Consider the following 13,218-nt stretch of genomic DNA (forward strand, 5'->3'; position numbering starts at 1 on the left):
CAATGAAGTCGTCAAGCACTCGGATCCTCCAGTCTCTGCATCAAGTACTCCACCTCAACTTCTTTAGTCAATGGGATCACGAAGTCCTTGTACATGGACACAAGGGCGTCAACGTTAATCTTGACCGGCCCCTCGGTGCCGCCAGGAGCACCGGGGTCCGTTCCGTAAGTCAGACCCTTCAGCCGCAACCGTTCGAGAATGGTCTGCTCGACAGCCGAGTTTGTGATGGAAGCCGCGATGCCCTCACGATCAGAGGCCCGGATCATGCGCGTGTACTTTTCTGGGTCCGAGCGGAATTTGGATTCGGCAACAAACTTGCCGAAATGGATGCGCCGTGACAGGGCCTGCAGGCAAGCAAAGTCGCTCGTCGCTGTGGAGCCGTAGTTCTCCTCTGACTCGCCGCGATCCTCGCGTCCAAAGTCCGGGCATACGGCCGGCAGGAACTTGTCAATGTAGAAGGCCTTGATCTTGGCGTTGACATTGACGTCGTTGGGGTGCAGGACCTTGGGGTAGTTGAGCGGCTTGAGAATGGGCTTCTGAACGGCTTCGGGGAAGAATGGATACTCGTCGGGCGATTCGTAGCGCCGTATCAGGGACTGCAGCTTCTCCTGCTCGGAGAAGTACCAATCGAAGAAGCTCAGGTCGCTGTTGGGGATATGGATTGCGCCGGGGACGTAAATGGTCTGCACGTTCACTCTATTAGTCCTTGCGCACAGAAGGGAGGGGCAGTTGGCTGGGGCACCTTGTTCAAGGCGAATTGCACCCGCTCGATGAGGTGGAAGGTGATGGTATCTTCCAACCGGCTGCAACGTCAATCAGCATACCGCACCGCTGTCAGACGTAAGCGGGGAGGGGGTTGGCCTACATCAATTGGAACCGGATGTGCGAGAGATCGAGCGCCTTGTTGACGTCGGCGGTGTCCACGACAGAGTCCATGTTTGCTGGATGCTGATGTGCACAAGCACAGCCGTCAATCATTCAGTATCAATCAGTCACTCAGTCGCTTTCTCTTCGCAACCGCCTCGAGGTAGAGGACGGGAGACGCGATCGTGTCGTGGGGGAAGGTTGAGGTCGTGATGTCTCCGAAGTCCGGAGGTGTAAGATGCGTCTCACTACCGAGCTTTTTTGGTGTGGCGTCCGTAAGAAGCAGCTATCGGCTCAAATACCTGGGGCGTGGCGGCGGGAGGGCAGGGAGGGCAGCAGCCAACAGGCGGAAGTCGCGGCGGGGCGACTCATGCAAGGAGAGCTCCCGGGTCGCCTGTTACAGCGACTGCCCGTGGGCGCGGAATCGTCATTGGCACACCCGCCAGGCTGACAGGGCAGCACCTCAAGACATTGCAGGCGTCCAGCAGCGGCCCGTTGATTCCCAGCTTGGAAGGGGCTCGAGCCCAAAGTACCCGCAACTTAGCACCCGTCCAGAGCCGCCCATGGGTGCTTGTCGGCGTGGCCAATGGCCTGTCGCAGCCGGCCGTGGGCGGGGCTGGAGGTCGTCCAAGGTACCCAGGTACTTCGAACCTTACCCGCGGATGCACCCACGAGCTGCAACTCGCACCTCTGCGTGGCATCGGCCTGTCGCGCGTCTCTGCTTGAGCTGTCGCAATTTCGCTCTTTGCGATTTTTGGTCGCGTGCCATTGACCAGCTGCTCCTACTCGTACCACCACCGCGCTGAGGCCCAACTGCCGAGTCCCTCTTACTTGGAAATCGACAGCGACAAGTCGCCAATCGGTCGCGTCGTTTTGCTCGCCCTGCAGGCCGGACCGGCCGCCGCGCCATGGCGGATCAGGAGAACCATTATGGCTTCCCCGACGACGCCGCGGAAGAAGACCACTCCATCATCTCGGTGCGCACCATCCCCGTCGCGTCTCTCTGAGGTCTCAGCTGACTCGTCCTCTTCGTTGCCCGCAGACCCGTGGCCTGGAAGCCTTCGGCCGCAAGGTGACCACAACGGCGACGCATCTCATGGGTCCCAATGCCGAATCGACCGCTCACCACTATCAGTCGGCCATGGCCGAGGTGCACAAGCAGCTCAAGCGCCCGACCATCCAACGCAGCGTCTTCTCCATGGCTCGCACGACGCCAACCGACCTCGTCCGCGCGAAGCTCTCCACGACCGAAATTCAACATCGCGCCCTGACCCACCTGTCCGACGACCTCCTGGCAAATATCCCGGACAATGACAACTCGTACTCGCTCTTCCAAGGCTTCCAGGCCAGCTTCCCCGAGCTGACTGATGAAGGAAAGAAGCACCGCCGCCGTGCCTCCAGGGGCAGAAAGCTTCTGGAAGAGGGCTCCTCAACCCCAGAGACTGGAGGCGTCAAGCATTTGTCGCATCTGAAGAAAGAGAAGGCCGCCATGATGCACGAATTTGAGCTGCTCGGCGTTCGCAAGAATATGGCTAGCAGCGAAATCCGCGAGATAGACAACAAGATTGCCAACCTACATGGCATGCGCAGAATCATCCTCGAGAGGCTAGCCGGCCTGGAGCAGGAGGAAGCCCTTTTAGAGCACGATAGTAGGTGTACAGCCGAGGGCCACGCGCCGTGCCTTAACTAACAATCTTCCCCGCAGTTATTGATGTCGAGGGACGTCTGGAAGAAGCACAGGCGCTTGTCGATGAGGCGGAAGCTATAGCTCAAGACACCCCGACGAAAGACGAGGCCGACCTTGTCGGCGATGCCGACGATCACGAACCCGGATTCATGTCGCAATCTGTTTACGAGAAGCTTCCTAGCTCGGCCAACAGCACGCCGTCGCGTAAGCCAAAAAAGGTCCACCGCCGCAAATCGATGCCCATCCTTCACGAACACTTCGAGGCCGGGTCCAGCATTCGCGAGATTCGGGCGCATCGAGACAACGTGACGGCCCTCGACTTCGATGCGCCGTTTGGCACCATGGTGACAGCGGCGCTCGACGACACCGTCAAGGTCTGGGATCTGAATGCCGGCAGATGTATGGGCTTTCTCGAAGGACACGCGGCGTCGGTTCGCGCGCTTCAGGTTGAGGATAACATCCTGGCGACTGGGTCCGCAGATGCGACGATCAAGCTATGGGATCTTAGCCGCGCGCTCTACGATCCGCATGGCGGTCAGGATAAGGAAGGGGAGGACGACGATGCCATCGCCTTTGAGAATCCCGACGACCAGCCCATCGACCCGCCTGAAGGGAGCATGGCCGACTGCGCGCTCTTCACTCTCCAAGCCCACGTCGACGAGGTCACGGCACTTCATTTTAGGGGTGACGTCCTGGTGTCCGGGTCAGCAGACAAGACCCTTCGCCATTGGGATCTCGAAAAGGGGCGCTGCGTGCAGACGTTGGATGTGATGTGGGCAGCCGCTCAGGCTACGGCGACAAACACGTCCGACAGCTCGTGGCGGCCGACAGGGCGGTCGCAAGGCACCTCGGCAGACTTCGTCGGCGCTTTACAGGTATTCGAGTCGGCGCTGGCTTGCGGCACCGCCGATGGCATGGTGCGCCTCTGGGATCTTAGAAGTGGCCAGGTCCACCGGAGCTTGGTTGGCCACACTGGCGCTGTGACGTGTCTGCAATTCGATGACGTTCACTTGGTGACTGGCAGTTTAGACAGGAGTGTCAGGGTAAGTGGCATGATGTCTGCCTTGACGAACATCTTGCTGACAAGACACGCAGATATGGGACCTACGAACAGGCTCCATCTACGACGCCTACGCTTACGACAACCCCATCACGAGCATGATGTTTGACGCCCGCCGGATTGTAAGCGCAGCCGGTGAGGACGTGGTCAAGGTGTACGATAAGGTCGAAGGGCGGCAATGGGACTGCGGCGCGGGCATCGCAGAGGCCGAAGAGGGCAAGACGCCTGCCATTGTAGAGCGTGTACGTGTAAGAGACGGATACATGATTGAAGGCCGGCGAGACGGCATTGTAGGTGTATGGACATGTTAGGAATAGAACACGATACAACTCATGGAGATGAGCCTCCTAGCGTTGGCGATGCAACATTGTGCACTCTTCTTGAAGTGGCTGGCGTCAATAGCGTCAGAATCCAAGTGATATGCGAAATACCCGTCGAAAGACAGTCGTGCTCGTACGCATGTAATGTGGTGTCCCTGCTACGGTACGAAGTTGGTAGATGTGGAGAGACCGCTTCCATGGCGGTTGTGGGTCCATCCGCTTTCTTCCTTGACTCTATTGTAGGACGTAGCTGTCCAGCCATTTGTGTCAGCAAACCTCCCTCCAGTCACCTCACCTCCGACTTTCCATCGCTGCCAGTGACCCTGTACGCCAACCCAATACCATGTTTGACGGATGGAGTCAGCTTATGAGCAGCTTCTGGCGCGATATACTGATGCAACCGACACCATTGCGCAGTCGCATTCATCAAATCACCTAAAACGGACTGCGGCCCCTCACCACGAAAGCCATGGCTCACAAGGAAGCCATCGCCAAGATGCGTCTGGAGCAGATCCAGAGGCGACGGCTACGAAGCAGCTCCTCGTGAGGCAGGCCAGGCTCTTGACTCGAATTTGCAAAGTCAGGCGCGGAGGCGACAATGGTTGTGACGCCAATGAAGTGGACAGCGACCTACTTCGCCGGCGACTCGATGACATCGCATCTATGGCGATGGCCAAGTTTTATGCCTACCGTTACGACCGCGTGCCGTACTACTGGCGGGAACTATATACGGATGCGCTGGTGCTCATGACCCTCCGCCTCGTTGTGCCCTCGCTCTGCGACCACCGCCGCATCACCGACGGAGCCATGGATGAGGTCGTCGAGCTGCTCGACCGCGCACTCATCACCACCGGCGGTGCTGGCAGCCTCGGCCCAACCTGGATCGAAGGGACACTTCACAAGCTTCAGGTGTGGCATGATGCTGGTAGCGTCAGGAAAGGTGCTCAAGAGCCGCCGCAGAAACGCCAGCGGACAGAAAGTGCCGTCTTTGCAAGTCGCGAACCGTATGGCCGGCCGGCGCTGTTGCCTGAACGAACATGCCCTCGCTACGACGGATGGACCCTTGACAGATTCGAGGACTACATGAACGCGGAGGGCGGCAGGCCTCGGCCGGTTGTGTTCACCGACCTCATGAGCCACTGGCCAGCACTGAATGAGAATCCATGGAGGCGCCAGGGCTATCTCCTCTCGCGAACATTCGGCGGCCGCCGCCTCGTGCCTGTCGAAGTCGGACGCAGCTACGTCGACGAAGGCTGGGGCCAGGAACTCATCCAGTTCAAGCGCTTTCTCGAGAGATACGTCGTCGACGCACCACCCGAGACGGAAGACGACGCCTCCTCGGAAGGCGCCGCCTTGTCAACGCGGCGGCGACCCGTGGGCTACCTAGCGCAGCACAACCTCTTCCACCAGATCCCCCTTCTGCGCAACGACATCCGCATCCCCGATTTCTGCTGGGCCGCGGTGCCCCGACATCCCACCGACCCGGCCAAGGACCAGCCGCAGGTCGACGTGCCGCAGCTCAACGCGTGGTTCGGCCCGGCGCGCACCATCACGCCGCTCCACACCGACGGCTACCATAACCTGCTGTGCCAGGTCGTCGGCGCAAAGTACGTGCGTCTGTACCCGCCGTGGTGTAGCGCCGCGATGCGGCCCCGCCCGCCCGAGCACGGCGTCGACATGAGCAACACGAGCGCCGTGGACGTGGGCGTGCTCGAGGGATGGGACGAGCCGCCGGAGGGGATGGATGAGGAGGCCATCGAGGGCATGGGGAGGGGGCTCGACGGTGTCGAGTGCTGGGAGTGTGTGCTCGAGCCGGGCGACACGCTGGTGATTCCTATCGGGTGGTGGCACTACGTAAGGAGCTTGAGCATCAGTTTCAGCGTGAGCTTCTGGTGGAACTGAAAGGCTTCAGTGCGGAGTGATCCTCGTGGGTTTAAGCGCAGAGTACTGGCACTCAGATGCGACTACATTGCCCATATACAGTACTGCATAATATCGGCATGAATACAGTACCTAACAAGGCACATCATGGCTGGTTCCCGCTTGAAGCTACGAAGCACGCGTGCCTCAGCTCTGCCGCGCGTCCTCAACACTCTCCCCGGCCTGTGCCTCCCTGCGCGCCTTGGCCCCCGCCTTGAGCATTTCCCACTTCTCGCGGTATTTATCAAGCGTCTTTTGCATCTTGCGGTTGTCCTTTTCGAGCCGCTCCATCTGCTTGACCGCCGCGCCGAGCTGCTCTTCCATGTCCAGCGCCTTCTTGCGCAGCGCATCGTCAACGGCCTTGCCGCTGGCGTGCGTCGCGCTCGGCGACCCCGGCCGCATGACTCTGTAGCTCTCTGCGAGAGCCATGGCCGAGTGCTGTGAGCTCGCCTCGAAGGCGTGCAGGCGCTTCGATACATTGTCCAGCATGTCCTTGAGCGATTTGTTCTCCATGCTGAGCTCCTCGATGGTGTTGCGCAGGCCCTTCTCCATATGGCTCTGGTTGCGAGCTGCTCTTCGTCTGGCTCCTGGCGAGAGCGGCACGAGCGTCTCCCTAGCATCAACGAAGTCGTCTTCGTCCTCCTCAGCTGGCGGCGCGAGGTCGCTGTGCGCAGACGCCTCCAGTCGTCGCTTCTCCTTCTCGGCGTACGTCAGGATGTTTGCGTAGGACATGGTATGCCCGCTAGTCGGCACCACGTAGAAGGAATCGCTGGCGCTGTGCCCCTCTCTCGCCAACGCTCTCATGGTAGCCTTGGAGTAGATCTTGGACAAGTCGGGGTCCAAGCTGAGAGAGCTGGGCGGCGGACGGGCGGCCTTGCGCTTCGCGGCCGTCGGGGAAGCGGTCGTCGCCTCAGCTGGATCTGCGGCTTCCTCGGACGTCGGTTCCTCCTGAATGAGTGGCAGACCGGCGAATGCCAATGGCGCTGAAATCTTGTTGATGAGACTACCGAAGGTGTTGTAAAATCGAGCGTACCCGGCGTCCTCGGTCGGCGGAGCACTCGCGACTTCTGTTCGAGGCGATGACGGGCCTTTGGTACGGATGTCTTGCCTCCGGGGAGAAGCCGTCGGCGGCACCCAGGTCGGCTTTCCGGTCTGATGGTCAATGATGTCCTGCATCTTGGCCTTAGACCCGTCGCGGCGAGGGTGAGGATCGACGTTGCCGGGCGCCTGATCGTTGGAGACGCTGGGACTGAGCGGCTGGCCGCGGTACTTGGATCGAATTCCCCTGGCCGAGGCTAGGTTGCTCGCGATCGACGACGACATCTCTCGGGTCGCGATCCGACGCTGCTGGGCGAGGCCGGGCAACTGCGCACCCTTGTGGACGCCGTCCTTTCGGCTGACCGGCTGCTGACCGGTCGCTGACTCGCCCTTTTCGTCTTGCACAGAGGCCTTCTCTCCCATTTCTTCCTCATCGTCTCCGGTCTGCGACGTCGGCTCGGGGGGGAGCTTGAGGATCTCCGCGAGCCGCCGGTGGTGCTCCTCCAGCAGCTTGAGGGTGCGAAGGGCTTCTAGGCTGGTGGTGCTGCGGGCGGCGTTTGCGAACTCGCCAGCGGCGTGGGTATGCTCGCTGATCGCGACGGTCGTGTCGGACGTCGTCGCTTGCTGGGCCTGACGGGTCGCGACAGCCGCGGCGCGGGCGTGGTCGTGCGCCTTGACGAGCGGTGACGAGTCCATGACGACAGGGAGCGCTGAGGAGTACACAGGGACGAATGGTGTATCCGGTTAGTCCTGCATACGATGATAATAATTTCGCTGTATAGACGCGCTTCGACTCATTTCCCGAGCGCCCGGAGCTGTCCGCACGGCGTCGAGCTTGTAGGTAGAGCTGGTGAAGAAGGATGAGGTGAGGTTGTCACTCGATGCTGGCGGGGGGTGGAGGTTGATTGACCTGGATGTGACCTGCGCTAGCGCTCTCCGCGAACGGCAAAGCGGCGCCTAACATGCACTATCAAACCTCATGGCTGGGACTCGTGGGGACCGCCACGAGACTCTGACGGGGCATGAGTGGCCCCCGCAGTCTCCATGGAGGACCGCTTTCACGTTCCAAGATTGCTTCCTGCGCCAGGCAAGAGGCTGTCTTGCATGTCTGCGCCGCACGGCAACTCGCCTTGGCCAACTCTATGCGTGGGCTCATCGACCCAAATTGACAGCCCACTATCGAAGCATGGTATTGTGACCTGTGCTTTTGTGATGCGCAAGTGGACTTGCCGGGTGCTTGAAAGCGCGGACAAAGTGCCGCCGCTGTTGAGGGGCAGCCCAGGCACCGACACGAAGGGCCACCTGCTGTAGGCAAGGGAAAGGATCCCTAGCGTGCGCAGCATAAGCAGTAGCATCTTTCGGGAACAATGGCATGGCACAGTCGGGTCTTGTTCAGGCGCTCCTCGTACAAGTTTTGGTAACGTTGCGCTTCGGCGGTATTGGAGGATCCGACAAGCTTGGCCACTTGACACGGACGTGCTTCGTCCAAGCGACAGGGAGGGGGCGGGAGCAGCATGCGGAGACGTGCGTAATGCTGCACTGTACAGTAAGACTTCGTGAAAGACTCGTGCTTCGTGTTCGTGCTGCGTGCCTCGCGGCCACATCTGAGACACAACCCCCACCGTCGGGGCTTTTGCCTTGACCAAGCGATTTTAAGGAGTGGTCATTGCGCTGAAGACATTTCCGCCGGCGGTGCGTCATTGATGCCGGCCTGGCAGGGCAAGCCAGGCAAGTTTGGATGGTGCAGGCGCGGCAACAGGTGTTATTTCCTGTTTTGGCGCCGCATGGGCGCATCGAGCCCATCGAGCATCAGTGGCAGCCCACTGAGGAATGATCGTCGATCGCGGTTGTCGGCTGCTGCCACGCTGGAAAGACAGCGTAACGTCTGCCCGGGACCTGCCCAGGCCCCACCGGGCCGAGTACCTACAGGTACCAGGCGCTGGGGAAGTGACTTAGGTTCCGGACGGCTTGGTCCTGCACAGGGGCCGTCTGATGGAGCCACTGATGAGACGGTTGGGCGGGAAGGGGGCTGACCAGCACGCGGTCACAGGGCTGGCCTTTCAACTCCTCGATTCACATTTCCCCTCTGCCTGTATCCTATCGTCATCGACATCCTCGCGCCTTCATATTTGTATCGCTATCCCCCGCCTCGATTTACGGTGCTGCCGGGTCGCCAAAGATGCGCATGCTGGAGCTGAGCCGCGCCCACACCATCAAGCATCCCGGACAGCTTCAGCTGCAGTAGCTGGGTCCATCCGCGACCGTGGCAGAGTGCCTGGACGGGAGGCGCAACCAGACATCCTCGCCATCTCGGCCACACGCACCTGGCCTCGGACCTTGGCACCGCCCGCATCCGCACTGCCACGAGCCGCGGGGTGTATCTGCGGGAGCGGCACGCCGCCATCATGGACGCCAGCGGTGTGAGCAATGGCCTGGACAAGCTGCTGCCAAAGTCTATTTCGGCCAGGCGCAGGCGCAGGAGACAGAAGCGGGCGGAGGGTTCGGCCGTCGACGATGACACGGCCAGCCGTCGCTTCGCCGACAGCGACGACACCAACTCTACCAGCATGCTTGACGACGACGATGACGACGGCCGAAGCTTTGCATCCCGCAACTCGAGCGCTGCCGACTTGGAGCCGCAGCCAGCCACGCCAGAAGGGTGAGTTTGGATTCCCTTGAACCCTCCTCCCCCCCTTGCCATTTCGGTCGGATGGCTGCACTGCATGGCGCAAGGTAGCTCCATGTGGTCCTGGACCCGCGCGTTTGCGACGCCAACGGCGGCCAGCCCAAATGCGGCGACTGATGTCAGCTCCCGCCTGCCATCTTGCATTGCGTATGCCCACCTGCTCGGCCAGCCCGACTGTTTTCTTCTGTAACCTTGGATGCAATCCATCTTTCCCCTGCGATACATCACCGTTTCTGTTCTCCCGATTGCGGCGCCGACCACTGTTGCCTGCGAGCCCCGACTCGCCGCCTGCATGCTCAGAGTAAGAGGTCTGACCCCGGTCTGAACAGAGCTCCGCGACCCGCAGCGACCTCTCCACCAGCTCGGCCGACTACGATTTCCGCGCACCCATCGCTCATCGGCTACTTGACTACGTCCTCTCCCGTCGTGCAGGCGACACACCTCGATTCCAATAATCACTTCCAGCCTGCGCCTTCGTCACAAGGTGGTCGTGCCGGCAGCGACACGACTTCGTCACCCGCCGCAGTGGAGCGAGACACGACAGCGCCCCCCATCGTCATCGAGCCTCCTGCCGCGGTCAAAGTATCATCCGCTGACCGCCGCTCGAGGCAACCACCATCGCTCGAGACGAAGCCTCCTCGCACGCCGCCAACATCAGACAAGGCTGCTCCCGTTATTGTCAATACGCCCCCGACTCCGACCGAGAGTGGCGATTCCGTTCGCGGGTCCTCACCGGAGACAAGGTCGGCGCGGAATGGTGGTGGTTTCCGGGTGAGCTTGGATGGCAGCAGTCCATCATTGCAAAGCATGAGCGCGCACCGCAGGGCCAGGTCCGGATCTGCGGTTATCGCGCCGAGCAAGCTTTCCAACATCACCACAGCTCCCCTCACTCCCACCGATGAGAGCGGCGAGCCGACACCGAGTGCGACCGGCTTCTTCTCATCCGTGCTGACCGCGGCACAAAACGCAGCCACCACATTCAGCAACACCATACCTGGCACTGGAATCACCATCGGTAGCAATAAGAGCAGAACTAGCCTTCCCAGATCCCAAGGCTCTTCCGTGACCAGCCAAGCCGAACCTGAGGCCGATCGCGAGCCGGAACCCCGCATTGACCACACAATGGACCGCAAGGAATCCGCCATTCGGACGCTTGGCAGCGGCGACTTGAGCCTGAGCCAGCTGGGGATCGCGGAGCCTTCGAGCTCTATCGCCTCTCCGGCCAGCGCCAAGTTCTCGGACGCAGCTGACACAAGATTTCGATCTGAATCGGCGCCTGTTGATCCGCAAGCACGGCTCGCCGAGGCACTTCCCGAGGGCCCGGCGAGCCGCCCCCGGTCACTGGCGGAAGCTACAACGAGCGGCGACCAGACTCCGCCGCAAATGGATCTTGCAGAGAGCAAGGCTCACGTACAACGAACATCAAGCATACGAAGCGCCATCAAACCACATAGAAAGCGAGGAAGCTCTGTCACGACAGGTGGGACTGGCACGACCGCCGCTGCTGCCGTCGGCGCGAGCAACAACTCAACAATCACACCCAGTGGCAGCTTCGGGGCGCCGAAGCTTACGGGCTTTGCCATTGCCAGCAAGAAGCGAAACCGCGATTTCCACACCTTTTTCAAGAGCGTCCCCGATGACGACTACCTCATCGAAGACTACAGCTGTGCTCTGCAGAGAGAGATTCTCGCGCACGGCAGGCTGTACGTTTCCGAGGGGCATCTTTGCTTCAGCAGCAATATCCTTGGTTGGACGACGACTCTAGTCATGAGTTTTGACGAGATTGTGTCTGTGGAGAAGAGGAGCACCGCCCTGGTTTTCAAAAACGGGCTCATGATTTCAACGCTTCACGCCAAACATATATTTGCCAGCTTCACTAGCAGAGACGCAACGTACGACCTCATCGTCAACATTTGGAAACTTGGACATCCGACCTTGAGGAGCACTCTGAACGGCGTGAGGCTTGAGGGCACTGGAGGTGACAAGACGGAAAAGGTTGATGGCAACGAAGTTGCTGGTGGGGCAGGTGATCCCCAAGAAATTGCCTCGGAATCCGAAGACGACAGCGAAGGAGATGACGAGGAGGAAGACTTTTACGACGAAGAGGAGAACGACGAGATCCCCGACACACAGGCGACGGAGGTCAGTGGTGTAGAGGCCGACGCGGAAAAGCCTGGTCTCAGAAAGGCGTCAACCATGACCGTCCAGAACGGCCTTCCTGCTGAGCCTCCAAAGGAAACATCGTCCCCTCCAGGAGGCTCAGTCGATTTCCCAGGCCCTGCGACTCATCCACCCACAGACTGCGGCGACTCGGCTAGCCATTACGACAAGATTGTTGGTGACGACATCATCGCCGCCCCCTTGGGTAAGGTGTACAACCTCATGTTTGGGCCGGCATCCGTTGCGTGGATGACAAAATGGCTGGCAGGGGATCAAAAATGCACCGAAATACAGATGGATGATAAGAAGGGCTTGAGTTTGGATAACAAGACGCGGACCTACTCGTACATCAAGCCCTTGTATGCGTCAATCGGGCCCAAACAGACCAAATGCATCGTGTCGGAGACTGTCGACAACATCGATTTGGACAGAGCGGTTAACGTCAGCGCCTCAACGCAAACTCCGGATGTGCCCAGCGGAAACGTGTTCTCCGTCAAGACGAGATTCTGCCTGTCTTGGGCAGAGAACAACACCACCCGCGTCCAGGTCAACTGCACAACTGAATGGACTGGAAAGAGTTGGCTGAAAGGTGAGTGCAAATATGTACATCACGAGACGGCCAGTACAGAACGCTAACTTCGCGCAGGTCCCATCGAAAAGGGTGCTGTTGACGGCCAGACACAACACTGCAAAGACTTGTTTGCAGCGCTCAAGGCTGCAGCATCTTCTCGCCCGCGGGCAGGCACGGGTCCCAACGGGCCGGCTCGGGCAAAGAGAAAGCTTAAGAGGAGCAAGGCTCTGCAGTTGACTGATGGCAGCGTGGAGGGCAAAATGGAGACAAAGAGGGCGGCAAAGCAGGATTGGGGCCTATTCGAACCGGTCAGGGGCCTGGTCGAACCCTGCGCTGACCTGGTTCAGCCCGTGCTCACGGGCAACGTCATGTACGGGCTGCTCGTGGGCTTGCTCGTCGCCATGTGGTTTGGATTCGGCTCCTCACCGAGGAAGAATGTGTCGCCATACGGACCCGAAGTCGGTTTCTACAGTGCCAGCCGTCTGGCAGCGTACGAGGAACTCTGGCGTCGCGAGGACAGTGAGCTATGGGAGTGGCTCGACGAGCGTGTCGGGCTCGACCGCTTACACTCGGACGGCCCCGTTACTCGAAAGAGGCATTTCGAGCCACGAACTGTGGAAGAGAAGCTGCGCGAAGAACGAATCGACGAGAGAGAGGTCGAAGAGGCGATACGAGTGACGGAAGAGAAACTGAGGGTTCTGAGGGAGGTGGTTGGCAAGCCTGCACAAAGCCGGGACGAGAGCGGTCGATGAAGCTCAGAACATGGCACTACGCACACTTTTTTACATTTGTATACTATCTGGTACCACATACATGGGCGCGGCGAGCAATTCTTCTTTTTGTACTGATCACCTGAATATCAGGCCGCAGGCCACATGGGATGCACGGGTTCGCGGCAGTGATGTAGAAGGG

The 13,218-nt window shown here is 60.0% G+C and overlaps 5 protein-coding genes across 5 annotated transcripts; 3 read left to right on the forward strand and 2 right to left on the reverse strand.

Moving 5' to 3' along the window:
• Window positions 1–11: 11 nt before the first annotated feature.
• On the reverse strand, window positions 12–936 carry PLICBS_001058 (chorismate mutase aro7; the record flags this gene model as incomplete). Its single annotated transcript, XM_065599711.1, has 3 exons — window positions 12–683; window positions 743–803; window positions 866–936. The coding sequence occupies 3 exons, from the start codon at window positions 934–936 to the stop codon at window positions 12–14; spliced, it is 804 nt and encodes a 267-aa protein (XP_065455783.1).
• An 836-nt stretch (window positions 937–1,772) lies between these two features.
• PLICBS_001059 (G-protein beta subunit-like protein containing WD repeats) lies at window positions 1,773–4,030 on the forward strand (the record flags this gene model as incomplete). The annotated part of the gene is made up of 5 exons (XM_065599712.1): window positions 1,773–1,841; window positions 1,907–2,513; window positions 2,570–3,594; window positions 3,647–3,853; window positions 3,998–4,030. 5 exons carry the CDS (start codon window positions 1,773–1,775, stop codon window positions 4,028–4,030), a joined length of 1,941 nt encoding a protein of 646 aa, XP_065455784.1.
• A 570-nt stretch (window positions 4,031–4,600) lies between these two features.
• Window positions 4,601–5,833, forward strand: PLICBS_001060 (uncharacterized protein; the record flags this gene model as incomplete). The annotated part of the gene is made up of 1 exon (XM_018317869.2): window positions 4,601–5,833. One exon carries the CDS (start codon window positions 4,601–4,603, stop codon window positions 5,831–5,833), a length of 1,233 nt encoding a protein of 410 aa, XP_018183394.2.
• Window positions 5,834–5,998: 165 nt separating this feature from the next.
• PLICBS_001061 (uncharacterized protein) lies at window positions 5,999–7,585 on the reverse strand (the record flags this gene model as incomplete). The annotated part of the gene is made up of 1 exon (XM_018317868.2): window positions 5,999–7,585. The coding sequence occupies one exon, from the start codon at window positions 7,583–7,585 to the stop codon at window positions 5,999–6,001; it is 1,587 nt and encodes a 528-aa protein (XP_018183393.1).
• A 1,709-nt stretch (window positions 7,586–9,294) lies between these two features.
• Window positions 9,295–13,058, forward strand: PLICBS_001062 (uncharacterized protein; the record flags this gene model as incomplete). Its single annotated transcript, XM_018317867.2, has 3 exons — window positions 9,295–9,548; window positions 9,905–12,324; window positions 12,382–13,058. 3 exons carry the CDS (start codon window positions 9,295–9,297, stop codon window positions 13,056–13,058), a joined length of 3,351 nt encoding a protein of 1,116 aa, XP_018183392.2.
• Between the last annotated feature and the right edge of the window lie 160 nt (window positions 13,059–13,218).

This window comes from Purpureocillium lilacinum (genome assembly GCF_023168085.1).
Source record: "Purpureocillium lilacinum CBS 284.36 DNA, scaffold_1, whole genome shotgun sequence".
NCBI classification, from domain to species: Eukaryota; Fungi; Ascomycota; class Sordariomycetes; order Hypocreales; family Ophiocordycipitaceae; genus Purpureocillium; species Purpureocillium lilacinum.